This window comes from Octopus bimaculoides, chromosome 5 (genome assembly GCF_046866305.1).
Source record: "Octopus bimaculoides isolate indiv1 chromosome 5, ASM4686630v1, whole genome shotgun sequence".
In the NCBI taxonomy this organism is placed as follows: Eukaryota; Metazoa; Mollusca; class Cephalopoda; order Octopoda; family Octopodidae; genus Octopus; species Octopus bimaculoides.
The window spans coordinates 6,301,395-6,319,753 of NC_142932.1; the positions used below are offsets into that span (position 1 = coordinate 6,301,395).

The window sequence follows — 18,359 nt, forward strand, 5'->3', positions numbered from 1 at the left end:
TGATAAAAGAATGTGTGTGGTGGAGTCGAGCGAAAGGTTTAGAGTCAAACACTTACCTCCCTGGCCAATTGCTCATCAAATTTTCAAGTACTACTTGAAAAGGAAGGTGAGAATAGAGAGACAAGTTTTGTCTCGTGAAAGTTTCAATAAGAGGTAGGTGAATGTAGCAACGATGGTGCGTGCGAGTGACGAAACCACTGAGCATGATCCTGTAAATTGAAAGAGAGAGAGAGAGAGAGAGAGAGAGAGAGAGAGATAGAGAGAGAGAGGGAGAGAGAGAGAGAGATAGAGAGAGAGAGAGAGAGAGAGAGAGAGAGAGAGAGAGAGAGAGCACTTTGCACTCAAGTGTTTATACCCTCCGTGCTTGAGGCTATCGTGGTCTTTCCCATAAGCTTTTCTTTCCACAGATAAACCTAATTTTACTTTTTACATTTAAAAAAAATTTCTGTGATACGCGATCCCTTTTGATCATTTTTTTTTACGATCCCTTTTGATCGGAATTTTATTTTTCTCCTTTTTTTCTATTTTCGAAAAGAAAAGCTCTACATTGTATTTTGGCCCCTCCGTGTTCGGCCCTGTGTGGCTAATAAAGAAACCCATCCATCCATTCATCCATCCATCCATCCATCCATACATACATACATACATGCAGTAATATCTCGACCATTATATATATATATATATATATATATATATATATATATATATACATACTAGCACTCCGTCGGTTACGACGCCGAAGATTCCAGTTGATCCGATCAACGGAACAGCTTGCTCGTGAAAGTAACGTGCAAATGGCTGATCACTCCACAAACACTCGTACCCTTAGCGTAGTTGACTGGGAAATTCAGCGTGACACAGAATGTGATAAGGTTGGCCCTTTGAAAAACAGGTACTACACATTTTTGTCAGCTGATTGATCTGGAGCAGCGTGAAATAAAGTGTCTTGCTTAAGGACACAACGCGTCGCTGGGAATTGAACTCACGACCTTACGATCGTGAGCCGAATACCCTTGCTACTAAGCTACGCGCATTGACGTATATATATATATATATATATATATATATATATATATATATATATATATATATATATATATATATATATATATTACGGAGATGTACTTGCATAGCAAGTGACCTGATCTGAGATCGTGTGCTGGAACGAAAACAAGTGCAGCGTGGAAGGTGTTTATAAGCCATTTAAAATAACACACAAAATCCGTTAGATTCACTTCAACATTTAAATTTAATTTGTCAAAATATTTTCGTCGCTTTGAGACCGCGATCTGTTCACTGACAAAATTCTGTGCTGCATCACACCACAGAATTTTGTCAGGGAACAGGTCGCGGTCTCAAAGCGACGAAAATATTTTGACAAATTAAATTTAAATGTTGAAGTGAATCTAACGGATTTTGTGTGTTATTTTAAATGTCTTATAAACACCTTCCATGCTGCAATTATATATATACATATATATATATATATATATATATATATATATATATATATATATATATATTTCAAATCCACTTATGAAACATTTCCGTAAGCTAAATCAAATTAGCACCTATTACCTTTATCTTTATAGTTCACGCTATATATATATATATAGGGTGGCCCAAAATAGTTTTACAGTTATTCAACTATCTCTTTCGCATTCATGTATTAACAGTTAAGATCTTAATCATAAAGAAATATGAAACCATTATTCTATGGTAATGTAGCTAACTTTGTCAAGCTCCCTTTTCAGTTTGTAAGATAGAAATTTTAATGTAATTAAATGTTTTAAAAGAAATATAAAGTGTCTACGTGATCACTGTCAACCTACTTTTGAGACACCCTGTATATATACATATATATATATATATATATATATATATATATATATATATATATATATATATATATATATATATATATGTACGTATGTATATATATATATGTATATATATATATATATGTATATGATATGCTTCATTATTAAAGCGAAAACATCACAAAAATATCACAAAAAGCTGCAGTTTCACGTTCCCGTTCGTCGGATAGTTGTGATTAATCACAACTATCCGACGAACATAAACGTGAAACGTGAGTTATTATTAAAGCTGGAAAAGCATCACAAAGATATCACGAAAATCTGCCACTCAGAGTTTCACGTTATTGTTCGTCGGACACTTGTTAATCACAACTCTCAGACGAACGTGAAACTGCAGTTTTTTGGTGATATTTTTGTGATGTCTTCGCTTTAATAATGAAGCATATTATATATATATATATATATATATATATATATATATATATATATATATATATATATATATATATATATATATATATATATATATATATATATATATATATAATATGCTTCTCTCAAGGTGAAATCAAAATTTGAAAACCCCACAAGACTAGGTAAAAGCGCTAATTTATAAAACATGTGACATATGAGTAAAAATTTATAAATATACAACCATCCAGACATCTGAGTACCTGATTATTATTTTTCTAATATATAATTCCTGTACATCACCTCCAAACCTTCCAATATATATATATATATATATATATATATATATATATATATATATATATATATATATATATATATATATATATATATATATATATATATATATATACAGGGTGTCTCAAAAGTAGGTTGACAGTGATCACGGAGACACTTTATATTTCTTTTGAAAAAATTAATTACATTAAAATTTCTATCTTACAAACTGAAAAGGGAGCTTGACAAAATTAACTAAATTAGCATAGAAGAATGGTTTCAGATTTTTTTACGATTAAGATCTAAACAGTTAATACATGAATGCGAAAGAAAGAAATAGTTGAATAACTGTAAACCTATTTTGGGCTACCCTGTGTATATATATATATATATATATATATATATATATATATATATATATATATATATATATATATATATATATATATATATATATATATATGTATATAGCGTGAACTATAAAGATAAAAGAAACAGGCGCTAATTTGATTTAGTTTACGGAAATGTTTCGGAAGTGGATTTGAAATCTTTACAAAATGCACTCTTCTTCTCTCACTTTTTCTCTTTCCCTCTCTCTCTCTTTCTCTTTCCCCCTCTCTCTTTCTCTTACACACACATACACACACAAGTATAAATATACAAGCACACCCAAATACAGCATATAAGCGTGCATACGTTCATAGGTTAACATCTGGCTGACATGCACGTGTGTCACTGAACGGTAACAACTAAAGTACATTTAAATGCAACCGCATTAAGAAAAATTACATTTCGTGTAATTCAGGATTGTATGAAATTGAAGCAGGCGTTTGATATAAACGTAGAAATGTAGGACTTAGAATTAAATGGGCGATCAAGCACATTCAAACACATATACAAAGATACATACATACATGCCTATCAATATATGCATATATATATATATATATATATATATATATATATATATATATATATATATCAGATTAAAACATAGGGTAAAAAATCATATATTAATTAATATCGATTTATTACCAGGAAGCTAGCACATTTAAAGAATCAAAGAGATTCAGAAACAATATCTGTGATCTCAGGGGATTAAAGTATATTTTTATATATAACATTGACCACTAACGTGGACATTTAATATGCTAGATATATTATTAAATTGAATGCCACGCATCCATGTCCAAGTAAGTTTATTTTAACCTATTTGATGGGACGCTACTCTATACTGCTTTCTTCCCCATCCTTCTCTAATTCCTCTTTTCTCCCCTTTACCGTTTTCTAATTGTCTCTTTCTCTTTTTCTCTCGTTGCTCACACGTGACCATCGACCATCTTTCTTTTCTTCACGTGACCATCTTTCTTTTCCTGCACAGACGTTCTAAGGTCTGGACGTCTTCTATCTCCCTCTTCTATCTTTTCTCTTTTCAAAGAAAATATTTCTCCCAGCGTTCACTATTTTCCCCTCGTTCTGGTCTAACTGCAATCCATGTTTGTTTTCATTCGGTTTCCTTGCATATCCCCACTGCTCTGTTTCGTTTAAAATACAAAACTTTTTTCTAATAAAATACGAGACTTCTTTCTAATAAGCGTTTTAGTCTAAAATCTTTTAGTTTAAACTATAGCATCGTTTAGATAAGTATTACTTCTATCTTTATTAATTTAACCTAAAACTTCGTTTAAATTGTATTTTAAACGAATGATTCGTTAAAATTAGTTTTTGTGCATATAATATTTCTGTTAGTTTATATTATAATAAACGTAAAGTTAATTATGGAACGTTTATAATTTTGATATTTTTGAATAGAATTGATTTTGGATAGTTTTAATCGATTTAAATATTTTTTCTATTTGAAAATTTGGTTATGAAACACGTGTAGTCGTTTTATTATCCTTATCTTATGATATTTACTTTGTATTATATTTTACTTATTTATTGTGCTTTTACTTATCTATTTTTTATATGTGACAGTGGATTTTCATCGATGAGTTCATGAACCTTGGTTCTTGTCTCTAAAACTATATATTTATATTTTATACTTTGAAACTTAATTTAATTTTAATTCTCAATAAATTGAATTGAATTGAGTTTTTACCTGTAAATTTGGATTTTTATTCCTAATATTATTGTTATATTTATATATGTATATATATATATATATATATATATGTCAATGGCTGTGTGTGTATATGAGCGTCCATAAACATCCTTTAGATTGTTCACTGAGTGTTCACTGAGAGTTCAATGAATGGGTACTCAATACGTTGTTCGCGATAGGTTAGACAGTAATGGTGACACTCTGTGCCCTGTTCTAAGTAGGTTCGATCACTGCTCACAATTTGGGTGTCCGGGATGTCCAGCGACTGCGTAAAGCATTGAAAATATTTAGCTCAATGCCGGTGACACACGTAATAGGCACTCTTTGTTCAGAGCAACTACAATCGTTTTGACCCATTATGCATCGCTACCCTGCAGGTGAGCTGCGTCGCAATTGATTACATATATACGTCAGGATTCCAAGCAGTTTACGTCGACTAAATTCACTTACAAGGCATTAGCTGGCTAGGAGTTATTGACGAAGATACTTGCTGAACACGAAACTACAAGGCTGCAAAACCAGCGCCTGAAGTATACAATTATGAAATTTTTAAATTTCAGCACCGTAAAGCAACTTTGATAAGACCACCGACTTATATACATTAACTTTCACCTTTAATGATACGTCGTGGCTGTTCTATAGCCTGTGATAAAGCATAAAGAAAGTGGAGCTAGCCTTCCCAACTCTGGACTCCATTCGTTTAAACATCTTCGCATCATTGGACACAATGGAACCAAAATAAGTGAAAGAGGAAACAGTTTTTAATGCATTCCCATCAACATATACGATAGGGGCACCAACGGGAAGATGGTCACGAAAAAGCTGATGGACAAGCTCAGTTTTCTTGATGCCGATGGTCAGACCAAAAGCTTTTTCGATGCAACGAGACATTATTTAGAATCCATTGCATGTCTTCAAGAGTGTGTGCTCCAAGTGCAAAATCGTCTGTGATATATCAATTATGACCATCACTCTATATGCATACTTCAGAAATTCTTGCTCTTTCTGTAGCACCACATCCAATCAAATCCAACCATACCCGACCATCCAGACGGGTTGGGTGTGGTGCTGAAGAAGGAGCAAGAAGTCTTGAAATATATATGTACACCAATTACCTTATTTTCCCCACCTTCGTTTACATTACTTACATTAGACGTATCAAATTTGTATAGATAATCTTAAAAAGTGACTTACTGGCACTGCTAACACAGTAGGAGACAGCATTAACTATAAAATCTTTAATGTATTTGGTAGTATATTATAGTTGCATAACGAAATATGGTGTCCCTACAAGTAATTAATAAGTTTTAATCTGTATAAAAGTTTGTGCCACCGCACGTGTGTATGCTCGCTTTGGCCTGAGTGCTTTAGTGCGGGTGTAACAATCTGAGAATGGTGTAACAATCTAAGTATGGGAAGTTATGAATATGTGTAGCCGTGTGAGTACATGTGATTAGGTAAGTTTGTGCAGTAGCCTGAGAATGTGTTGTTGTGTAAGTATGTGTGGCCATATGAGCGTGTGTGGGTTTGTGATCTTGTGTGGTTGTGTATGAGTGGTCATATCAGTATGCGTGTTTGCGTGTGAGTGGCCATATGCGTGCGTGCGTGTGTGTGTGTGTGTGAGTGTGTATTTGTGTGGTTGTGAATCTGTGCATATCTATTGCATGGTTGTTTGTGTATATATATTTATGTGGTTGTGTGCACACACACATACATACATACATACATACACACACACACACACACACACATATATATATATATATATATATATATATATATATATATATATATATATATACATCTTTGTATGTATATGTTATATGTATATATATATATTACATATATTGAGTGGTTGCGTGTGTATATAGACATTTGAGCGGTTGTAAATGTGCATGAATATTTGTGTTGTTGTGAGTGTGTATTTATATTTATGTGGTGGTGAGTGCGTGTATATATATATATATATATATATATATGTGTATGTGTGTGTATTTGTGTGTATGTGTATGTGTACGTGTGTGTGTGAGTGGGTACGGTTGTGAATATGTGAGTGGATGTTAATTTGTGTTTTTGATCACGTTGTATATCATTAGTGATTAAATTCTAAAAGCCAATGTGCAGTTGTCGATTATGAAAGGAGAGGCGGAGGAGGAGAAGCAGAAAGGGGAGGAGGAGGGAGAGAATTTGAGAAGAAGAAAAAGAAGGAGACGAGGAAAAAGAGAAGAAAGATAGAAGAGAAAATTCTCGGAAGATTCCATGTTTTCAAAATTAAATGAAAGTAACTGACAGTGTGTGTGTGTGCGTGTGTGTGTGTGTGTGCGTGTGTGTGTGACAGAGAGTGGGTTAGACAGAAAGAGATGGTGAGAGGAGAAAAAAGCGACAGGTAGAAGTGATAACAAAGGTTTCTATAAAACAATAAACAAAACTTGTGAAACGAACAAAAGTACATATATATATATATATATATATATATATATATATATATATATATATATATATATATGTATGTATATATGATACACACACACACTGACACACACACATATGTATGTATATACACACACATACACACGGGCACACAGTATTTATAGTTCTATCACTTTCTCTGTTTCTCCTCTCACACATACACGTGTATATATATTAGTATATATTAATATACCCATTTCAAAGACATACTTATCTATACACACACACACACACACACACACACATATGTATATAGATATATGTACACACACACTCTCTCTTTCTCTTTCGCTCTCTCCCACACACGCACAAATATATATCGTATCTACTTTTGTTTTCAACAAGTTTGCCATTTTTCTTTTCTTTTCTTTTTTCATATACGCCATTTCAATGGTTTAATGTAATGGCGTTTTAGAAGTATTCAAGTTCTATAATTATTATAGAATCTTCTATTGCTTGATGCCTCACTATACAATAGCTCGGTAATTTTCCATTTAAGAATCTATATTTCTTTGACCACCTCTTTTCTTTCTTCACACTATTCCCCCCTTACGTCTATTACGAAGTTCTCTTCCGCTTTTTCCTTCGTAAATTCCTTCCATAAAATACATATATTTCATTGACTGTGTTTACTAGAATAGCCATCTATGCATCTGTTTACATACTTACTCTACCCTATCTATCTATCTATCTATCTATCTATCTATCTATCTATCTATCTATCTATCTATCTATCTATCTATCTTTCTGTCTGTCTGTCTGTCTGTCTGAGATGCTTGTTCATGTATGTATGTATGTATATGTCTGTCTGTCTACGTATCTTTTAATCTATCCTATCTATGAACATTCTATATGAATCTCCATCGATAGAATGTGTGTGTATGTGTGTGTGTATGTGTTTGTGTGTCTCTATATATATGAGTATTTATATATACCTACACGCATATTTATGTATATATATATCTATGTATGTATACACACACACACACACACCCACACCCACCCACACACACACACACACACACACACACACACATATATATATATATATATATATATATATGTACTTACATATATATGTGTGTGTGTATGCAGAATGAGTATATTTCTCTGTATGTATACACACACACACACGCACATATAAATATACATATATTACACATGCTTCTTCATATTGATATTCATATGTATTCATTATGCAGAAAACCGGCTCCAAGATAAGGAATATAATAGCGACACTAAAATATACGAAAAGTCTAGTATTGAGCAATATCGGAATATGGAATATGTAAAAATCGTAGCAAATATTATCAATGTAGCATATGTTAGCCATGAATGCATAAACGAACTCAGCACGCACGCCAGTAAATATGATATATGGGTTAGTGTTAGAATTAGCATAACTAACTTTCGCATATAATTAGCTATCGTTCATTGCCGATGAGATTCTAGCCTTTAGATGTGAGATACCACTTACCTCACTTCTCCTGCGAAAATTTACTATTTGCATTTATAAAGGTAGAAGATCGGTTCTGATCACATAAATATTATTATAGATATTTCTTAAAATCCCCAGAAGGAAGTGAAGGAATCATATGGATTGCTGCTTAGCCAAATGTTTGTATGGCAGTTAATCATGAGTTCTATTGTCTGTCTGCAACACATCGTCGCTTGATAATGTAAAGATCATATGGAACTATATCCCATAGAAACAGACTTGCCAGATAGCTGATAACAAAGCTGGCATTGTCCTCCGTGACAAAATGCCAATAGTGTTTCAATAATTGCTGTAGCAATATCGAATGACTATAATGAAAAACCTGGAGAATTACACCATCTTAGCTATTGAATTAAACACATGATAGCATGCAAGATATGTATCTGTCACCTCGTATATAATTTGCGCAAATACAATAATATACAATTGCTTTTGTAAAGACATCAAAAGGTTTACGTAGAATTGTAGACGTAAGAATGATGCTGAAGGTAGCGATAATAAAGTCTGAAAACATTCTTTAAAAATCTTTGTATGACCATTATCCAAAATGTACCTAATACTCTGCGATGTAAGACAGGAAGATCTTGTTATATCTATGGATTCATAAACAACAAGAACAACAACAACAATAATAATCATTTCTGGTATAGACTCAAAATTAGAAATTTGTAGTAAGCGAACAGCAGACAAAATCGATCGATCCTCTGTATTTGACTGGTGTTTTATTTTATCAATACCAGAAAATATGGAAGGCAAAGTTGATTTCAGTGAGATTTCAACTCAAAGCATAAAGGAATTTTGTACGACACTGTAAAGATTCAGCACATCTACTGCCCTAATAATTGTTTCAAACACTGGCACAGGGCTTAAAATTTGGTGGAAGGGGTTAGTCGTAGCTCGTAACCCAGTTAGTATGTCGTTAGAGCTATATTTTATTAATTTTACGATGCATTTTATCCGCCTTAAATATGTGAAAAGTAAAGTTAAGTAAATATATGTTATCTAAGAATGACAACGGTACTTGTGATAATTGTGCTTTGGCATTAATACTAAATATACTTTTGGGAAACCAAAAGTATAAAATATACAAAAGAATTGTCCTCGTGTGTACTGCCCATATTCTAAGAAAAACATTGACAGCCTGGGAATACTTTGTTCTCTTAAAACTCTTTCAAAATCAAAATATTACAAATTCAGCAAAATCTTAGGTCTCATAATTTGATCGCCTTTTTCTACAACATATTGTTGATCATAAATAGCACCCATAAGATGGGGATCGAAACCGAAACTGTGTAGATGCTACCCAAAATTCTAAATACAAAAATCATGTCTGTATAAATTTTAAAACAATAGGACGCGATGTGAAGATGTTTCAGCAACTACTATTAGGACGTCGAACGGCTACATAAAGGCTTTCTCGTTGTATCGTAAAATTGTTAGGTCGGATCGTGAAAGTCTAAGTTGAACACGGCAATAAAAATAACTGAAAGAGCTTCAATGATTTCCTGTGCTTTCTAAAGTTACACATTTCTTTTATACGGTAATTTCACAATCAGATATTATTGTTGTTAAAACCCAAATAATAAAAACTACAATAACATACAATATTTCAGTGATAAAAGATAAAAAGAAAAAGTCTTGCTTGAATTTGTGAGGTCAATTTAGGTGATGTCAGCTAAGGCCAGAAAAGGTGTTCGTGTTAGGTTTAAGATCAGATTAAGATGTCCGTTCGCTTCTTTGAAAGACACAGTCAGCTTCTTTTTAAATGATCAATTAAACGGCAGATTAGACGTTCGACTGTCCTCTAATTTACGACGTCTGATATTGGATTTGGTGAATTTCGGGTTGTTAATGTCATATTTAATACAGGATCTTGTTTTATATTACTCTAGGTATATATCTAGGGTGGTGGGTGAGCGAATTCAAGGAAGATGGAGTAACAGACAAACTGCTTAGGGGCACCTAAATTTGTTTTTAGTTTTGGCATTCTCAGTTCGAATTTCACCGACGTCTACTTTACGTTCTGCTGGGATCTATAACGTAATAACTCAATATGTTATACGAATCCGCCAGGTTCGAATTTGCCGTTTGCCCAGCGTTATATGGGTTGTGGTAAAAGTGCTTGGCCTATTGATAAGATTGCTGGATTCACGATTGTAAGATCGTGGTTTCGATTCGCGGATAGGACAGAGCATTGTGTCTTTGAGCAAAGTAATTTATTCTGTGTTTGAAAATCAGTACCATCGGTGCTAGTATTGAGTTGATATAATCTACAACTTTCTTCTCTTGAATATATAACCTTTTAATAATAATAATAAAGCTGAAGTAAAGACCAATTATATAGTGCGTGTGTTTAATTGGCAAAATATGATAACCCCGAGGTATAACAATATCTGTTTCAACACATGATTTCACATAAAAATTCTTGTAAAACAAATACAAAAATGATGATTAAGATTTTTACGATCACGCTTATATTGTTAAAAAAGAAATCTACAACGAAACAAAAACAAAAAAAATTATTATTTCTTACCGTTATCATCGACAGAAGATTCCAAAGTCTTCATAGTCGGGGTGTGCGTGGCTGGCTTGGTTGTGTCATTCACGGCTCTCAAAACTGGTGGTGCACGAGAAATAGGCCTGAGGGTGACTGGTGGAGTACTTGTGTAGGTTATTTGGGTAGATGTGGTACTCGTCGATGGGTTGTAATTAGCTTGAGTACTGCTCGGATAGGCAACTGTGCTTGTAGTACTAGTTTCGTTATTTTTCATCGAATCCCCACTGATGTTATCTGCGGGAAAATAAAAACAAACATCAACAATATTTTATACATACATACATACTTACATACATGTGAAGGTGCGTAGCTTAGTGGTTAAGGCATTCGGCTCGCGATCGTAAGGTCGTGAATTCAATTCCAGGCGACGCGTTGTGTCTTTGAGCAAGACATTTTATTTTACATTGCTCCAGTCCACTCAGCTGTCAAAGATGAGTCGTGCCTGTATTTCAAAGGGCCAGCCTTGTCGCATTCTGCGTCACGCTGAATCTCCCTGAGAATTACGTTAAGGGAACACGTGTCTGTGGAGTGTTCAGTCACGTGCACGTTAATTTCACGAGCAGGCTGTTCCGTTGATCGGATCAGCTGGAACCCTCGTCATCGTAACCGACAGAATGCTCCTCCTTACACACACACACACACACACACACACACATATATATATATGCATCGCACATACACAAACATAGGGAGACAAAAAGGAATGGAATCGTACAATAAAATGAAAACAATTGTAATCTTTTGAGATAAGTTTTAAGACAAATAAATGTATTTCATTTAGATGTGTTAAATACTTTTACATTGAGTTCAAGAGGTCAGAGAAAAATGCAAGTTTTTTAAGCAGTACTGCCCAAGGGATATTGACAGACAGACGCAGTAATACGGTGCACGCACGCACGCACACACGCACACACACACACACACACGCACACACACACACACACACACATACTCTCTCTCTCTCTCTTTTACCTAATCAACATGTTCTCTCGATGGTGCAATGTGAAATTTTGTATTACAAGAAGTTTATTTCCATTAATTTCAAATAATTAGTGGAAACGATAGCAGTTTATCACCCATCACCCACAAAGGAACACGTATGTAGTTGCTCGTCATGTACGAAATAGCAACCAAATCTCTCAAATTACACTATGTTGTCTTAAAAACAGAACACATTGGATGGTGTTATAAAATGAAAATTGGATATTGTTGTCTAAATAAAATCGTAACAATCATGGTTAGAGTTTTTCAGATCATCTGTCTATTCAAGCTGAGTCTACTCGGAGTTTAGCATTCCGATCAACATTACCACTACCGCTACTTCTATTACCTCTAATAACAACCATAGCAACGGCAGTCGCGAAGACATATATAAACCAATAAGGGAACCCGTTCCTCACGCTAGATCTACTAGAAATATGTCGTATATATATATATATATATATATATATATATATATATATATATATATATATAGAATTAATTTACAAAGGTAGATTTTGTCTTAACCAATTTTGCCTCCGTTTGATTTCTGTAGTAATTACCAGTGTATTTTTGGCGATTTAATAACGAGTTTTGACTGTTATTTCAAGCAGGTAGACATACTTAGTATGTCCTTTGATTAATTATATATGTATATATTACATAACATATATATTTATTTGACGTACACACATGTATATATACACACACACATGTATATATATATATATATATATATATATATATATATATATATATATATACACACACACACACACACACACACACACACACACACACACATATATATATATACTTGTTTATATATATCTTAAAACGGTTGTTCGACTCGCTGGAAATAGCACCCAAATCTCCCTTCCAACAGCTTAATTGAAAACATATTAGATTATGTTGTCCTTGTTATATTACCACTGAAATATAAGTGAAGTGCATATGGATGGAACGCTTTTGTTTTCTATCATAGATCGTCTGGAAACGGACATTCTATCAACTTAAATTGTGAATCTGTGGTTTATGTTAATCGAATCAGAAGGAAAAAAGGATGCGACTTTTTGATTTAAATATTTTAATCGAATTAAAAGCGAGGACTAACATTTAATCATTCAATGAATCAATCAATTATAGAATGATTGGGAACAGGAAGAAGTGAATTTTATAGAAATGTGAAAAGAAAAACAGATTTAATTATGAAACGTATTTTTTTTTATAAATGTGATATGTTAAATACACGTTTTCACAGACTGCCATTAAGAAAATTTAACTTTCATTTCGACATATTGCACTGTCATTACAATAGTAAAAAATTATCTCGACAGGTAGGTCTATTAACGTCTCTCAAATGTTTTCTCTATGGATGACCACCAAGAACTAATTATAAATAGTACTTGGTGGCCAAAAATATGAGATGATAAAAATGAAAGAAATATTCGTGCTTCGGACTAAATATCCTAAAGTGTTTAATTTCAGACTTATGGTTTCCGAGATTAAATTTCAATAGAACGGGCTTTTCTGTTTGCTTTATTATGACGTCTTACTAAAAGATAAATAAATGCTAGTAATATATAAATGCATTACAAGATGGCAAGCTGGCAGAACCGTTAGCACACGGGGCAAAAAGCTTAGCGGCGTTTCGTCTGCCTTTACGTTCTGAGTTCAAATTCTGCCGTAGTCGACTTTGCCTTTCATCCTTTCGGGGCGATAAGATAAGCTCTAGTTGAGCACTGGGGTAAATGTAATTGAATTATACCCCGCGCCTCCGAAATGCTGGCCTTGTGCCAAAAATTTAAAAGCAATATACATGCATTCTCTCTCACTCTCCAATAACTCTTTGAACTCGCTGACTTAAAGCTTTTAATTAAATTAAAAGTATACCTTTAATATATATACGAAAATAGGCTAGACTACTTAATTATTACACACACACACACATGTATATATATATATATATATATATATATATAAATTCAATAATCTTCATCCCTTCCCTAAAAATTATCCTTTGTCCGAGGAAGAATCTGTTTATAAAGTATCAAGAATTGTATAAAAAAAATTGTGAAAAGGTGTTGTGCTTTGTAGAACTTATTAAGGATAAATTTAAACAACAAAATATTATATGAGCCCACAAGGGCCATATGGGCCTCGGTTGAGAAAGATGCCTTGCAACATCTGTTCCGGACCTTTGCATTGTAAAGGCAACTTCTTCGTCAAACAGGTGTCAAGTTAAATAAAACCCATACATGTGTTTCTTGTTGGCAATATAACCCTCTCAAAATACGATATCTGTTTCAACGCAAGATTTCACATGAAGAATTTTTCAAAATGAATTTAGGTACAGAAAGATGTAATTGGGTGCAGTTGTTTGGATGCTGATGATGTGGCACAGCTGACAGAACATTCAGTCTAGTTTTGGTCACAGTACTTTTTGGCACTGGGGGGAAAACACGCAAAAAAAATACACACACGTCCGCGCGCAGAAATGCACGCATGCAGATAGAAAGAATGAGTGATACAGGAGAGAGATAGCGATAGAAGAAAAGATATAGAGAAGGGAGAGAGACACTACAATTTATTAATTGAACACAATTGACATAAACAATTTCTCATACCTCATACGCATAAAGAGAAATATACTCAGAGAGAGAGAGAGAGAGAGAGAGAGAGAGAGAGAGAGAGAGAGAGACACACACACACACATACACACACACATTAAAACAAGAAAAGATTAAAACGTCTGATGTCAAAAGTGTCAGTGTTGAATGAGCGACGCCAAAACGGCAGTGACAAAACGACTCACAGCCAATCTAGGTATGCATTTTAGCAACGTGTGGAACTTGATAGCTTTAGCCTATTTACATTAATTTCTCAAAGATTTAAGATCAAATTTTCCAGATTAAAAAAACAACAAAACAAACTTATAGAACACTAGTAAATTTAATCGAGCCACCTTCTTTTCAAAACTGGAGACTAGTGAAAGGAAGTATATTGTTAGAAAACGGAACCATATACTATTCATATAGTTGTTGATTGTGAAGGCGCATGGCTCAGTGGTTAGAGCGTCGAGCTTACGTTCGTGAGGTTGTGAGTTCGATTCCCGGATCGGGATGTGTGTTGTGTTCTTGAGCAAGAGACTTTATTTCACGTTGCTCTAGTTAACTCAGTTGTAGAAATGAGTTGTGACGTCACAGGTGCCAAGCTGTATCAGCCTTTGCTTTTCTCTTGGATAACATCGGTGGCGTGGAGAGAGGAGAGGCTGGTATGCATGGGCGACTGCTGGCCTTCCACAAGCAATCTTGCCCGGACTTGTGCCTTGGAGGGTAACTTTCTAGGTGCAATCCCATGGTCATTCATGACCGAAGGGGGTCTCTTCCTCATAGTTGTTGATTATAAAAGTAGTAGTTTGAATAGTGTGGAGGCGCAATGGCCCAGTGGTTAGGGCAGCGGACTCGCGGTCATAGGATCACGGTTTCGATTTCCAGACCGGGCGTCGTGAGTGTTTATTGGGCGAAATCACCTAAAGCTCCTCGAGGCTCCGGCAGGGGATGGTGGCGAACCCTGCTGTACTCTTTCACCACAACTTTCTCTCACTCTTACTTCCTGTTTCTGTTGTGCCTGTAATTCAAAGGGTCAGACTTGTCACACTGTGTCACGCTGAATATCCCCGAGAACTACGTTAAGGGTACACGTGTCTGTGGAGTGCTCAGCTACTTGCACGTTAATTTCACGATCAGGCTGTTCCGTGGATCGGGTCAACTGGAACCCTCGACGTCGTAAGCGACGGACTGCCAATAACAACAGTTTGAATAGTATGTAGTATAAGAAATAGACGCTAAAAATGCGATTTTATTTTTCGTTTCGAGCTGAAGCTAATTAACTTTTCTGATATGGTAGTTTTTAGTTATACTCTATCTCCTTCCCATTTCTGTAAATATTATCAAGAAATTAAGTATAAGTTATCGTCACATGTGAGTAAGTACGGCTTACTAACATGTGCCATGTTTTCGCGATTTCTTTTAGCTATTTATGTAATAACTCTTGACCCGGCGTAGCATTCACATTGTGACAGCTATAGGGAAGAGGAGGCTACACCAAAATCCGGTTGGTACACCTTTATATCTGAGTAGTTCTAATAAAGTGAAAAAAAAAGTGCCTCGCTCAAGAGCATAATGCGTCATCAGGTCAGAAGTTGAACCTTGACTTTTATGAGTAAAGACCCACACGTCTAACCACCAGGCTACGTGTCTTCATAATAGAGGTGAATTATATTCTTAGTTGTCTGATTTATTGACGAAGAAAGATTAATTATATCTCAAATATTGTTTTGCAAAATCGCTTCTTTTCAAGTGTTTCGTCCTCTGTTATCAATCTCGTAGGCATGTATTTTAATTGCCATATACAGGACAATCGTATAGCTCATGATATAATCAAGGCCCTGCTTGAAATATAAGTGGGTATGCTGGAAACCAGTCCTTGTACATGTAGTAAATACAAGGATTAGGACATTCGATGATGAGCGTAGATAGAATCGTTCAGAACGCAGCGATTTATCAAAATGTAACAAAATGGTAAGCCAGAAAAATTTCTATATCAAATTTTATACTTCATTTTAGCCTTTACTTAAATGTAAACTGAAGCTTAGTAAGTTTCCTTCAAGGGGAAAAACAAAAACGAAAAAGAAAAGCAGTTAAAAAAAGAAAAATAAAGAAACTACAAATCACAGCTAAAATAATTACGAAACTGTATTTTCACCACATATCTTAATTAGGACTAACAGGATCAATATTTTAAGCATTAAACGAAATTAGTCAACAAAAAAAAATATTTAACGTATAAACAACAATTATATTTAATAAGACTAGTATTTTAACTAGAAATTTAAAATACGTTTTATATGGCAAATATTTTAACTATAAACCATAATTACATCTAATAGGAATAATATTGTTTTCTTTTTGAGATGGTAGAAACCATCTAATTTTAAGTGTGAAGTAATAGAATATTGTGATGGTCATAATTTTACGAGGAAGATTTGGTAGACTCGTTAGACATTTCAGATAAAATATGTAGCGAAGTATTTAATTCTACCTCTTTATGATCTGAGTTCAAATTCTGCGGAGATCACTTTTTGTTTCCCTTCATGGTAGGGGACTAATAATCCTTTCTAATAAAGAAATTTTGTGAGAGGGGGCTAGTCGATTACTTCGATCCCAATACCAAACAGGTACTTATTTTATCGATCCTGAAAGGATGAACGGTAAAGCCAACCTCGACGACACTTCAACTCAGAACATAAAAAAAAATAAATGCACGGTAACGATCCTGCCAGTTTGCCATCTTACTGGGGCTAATAATAGAATTAAGTATTAATCAGTAATAATAGAATTAATAATAATAGAATTAAGTAATAATAGAATTAAGTATTAATCAGTAATAATAGAATTAAGTATTAATCAGTAATAATAGAATTAATAATAATAGAATTAAGTATTAATCAGTAATAATAGAATTAAGTATTAATCAGTAATAATAGAATTAAGTATTAATCAGTAATAATAGAATTAAGTATTAATCAGTAATAATAGAATTAAGTATTAATCAGTAATAATAGAATTAAGTATTAATCAGTAATAATAGAATTAAGTATTAATCAGTAATAATAGAATTAAGTATTAATCAGTAATAATAGAATTAAGTATTAATCAGTAATAATAGAATTAAGTATTAATCAGTAATAATAGAATTAAGTATTAATCAGTAATAATAGAATTAAGTATTAATCAGTAATAATAGAATTAAGTAATAATAGAATTAAGTAATAATAGAATTAAGTATTAATCAGATACTGGGACCTATTTTCTCGACTGATACTGGAACCTTTCAGGCTTTTTCAAGTACGTCACTGTGGCTGAAAACCTCCTCAATGAATCCTTTGAGGGTTGTTTGGAATTTAAGAGCGGGTAGCAGTGCTACCTCAACGATATAATCAACAGAAAAAAAAAATTACTTGGATCTTTTTTAAAACGGGGGCCACAATTTTTTATTAACGAAACACTTTGAAACTTGGAACACTGGTAGAATGTGTCATATAAAACATCTTTTTCTCTTAGTCTTCTTAAAAAAAAAAAAGAAATCACTAACTTATTCCATGTTAAAGTTGTCGTATTTCTGTAATTTCAACCAATCACTGACGTCCATTCAGCCGATATACATTAAGTGCCGACTACA

General features: G+C 33.6%; 1 protein-coding gene across 1 annotated transcript in view; it reads right to left on the minus strand.

Annotated features, from left to right (window-relative positions):
- The window catches only part of LOC106884390 (uncharacterized), a 647,954-nt gene that overhangs the window by 108,677 nt on the left and 520,918 nt on the right, over positions 1–18,359 (minus strand). Inside the window, exon 3 of the mRNA XM_052967971.2 lies at positions 11,112–11,369. Coding sequence (XP_052823931.1) covers positions 11,112–11,369 — 258 coding nt within the window. The remainder of the gene's footprint in view (positions 1–11,111; positions 11,370–18,359) is intronic.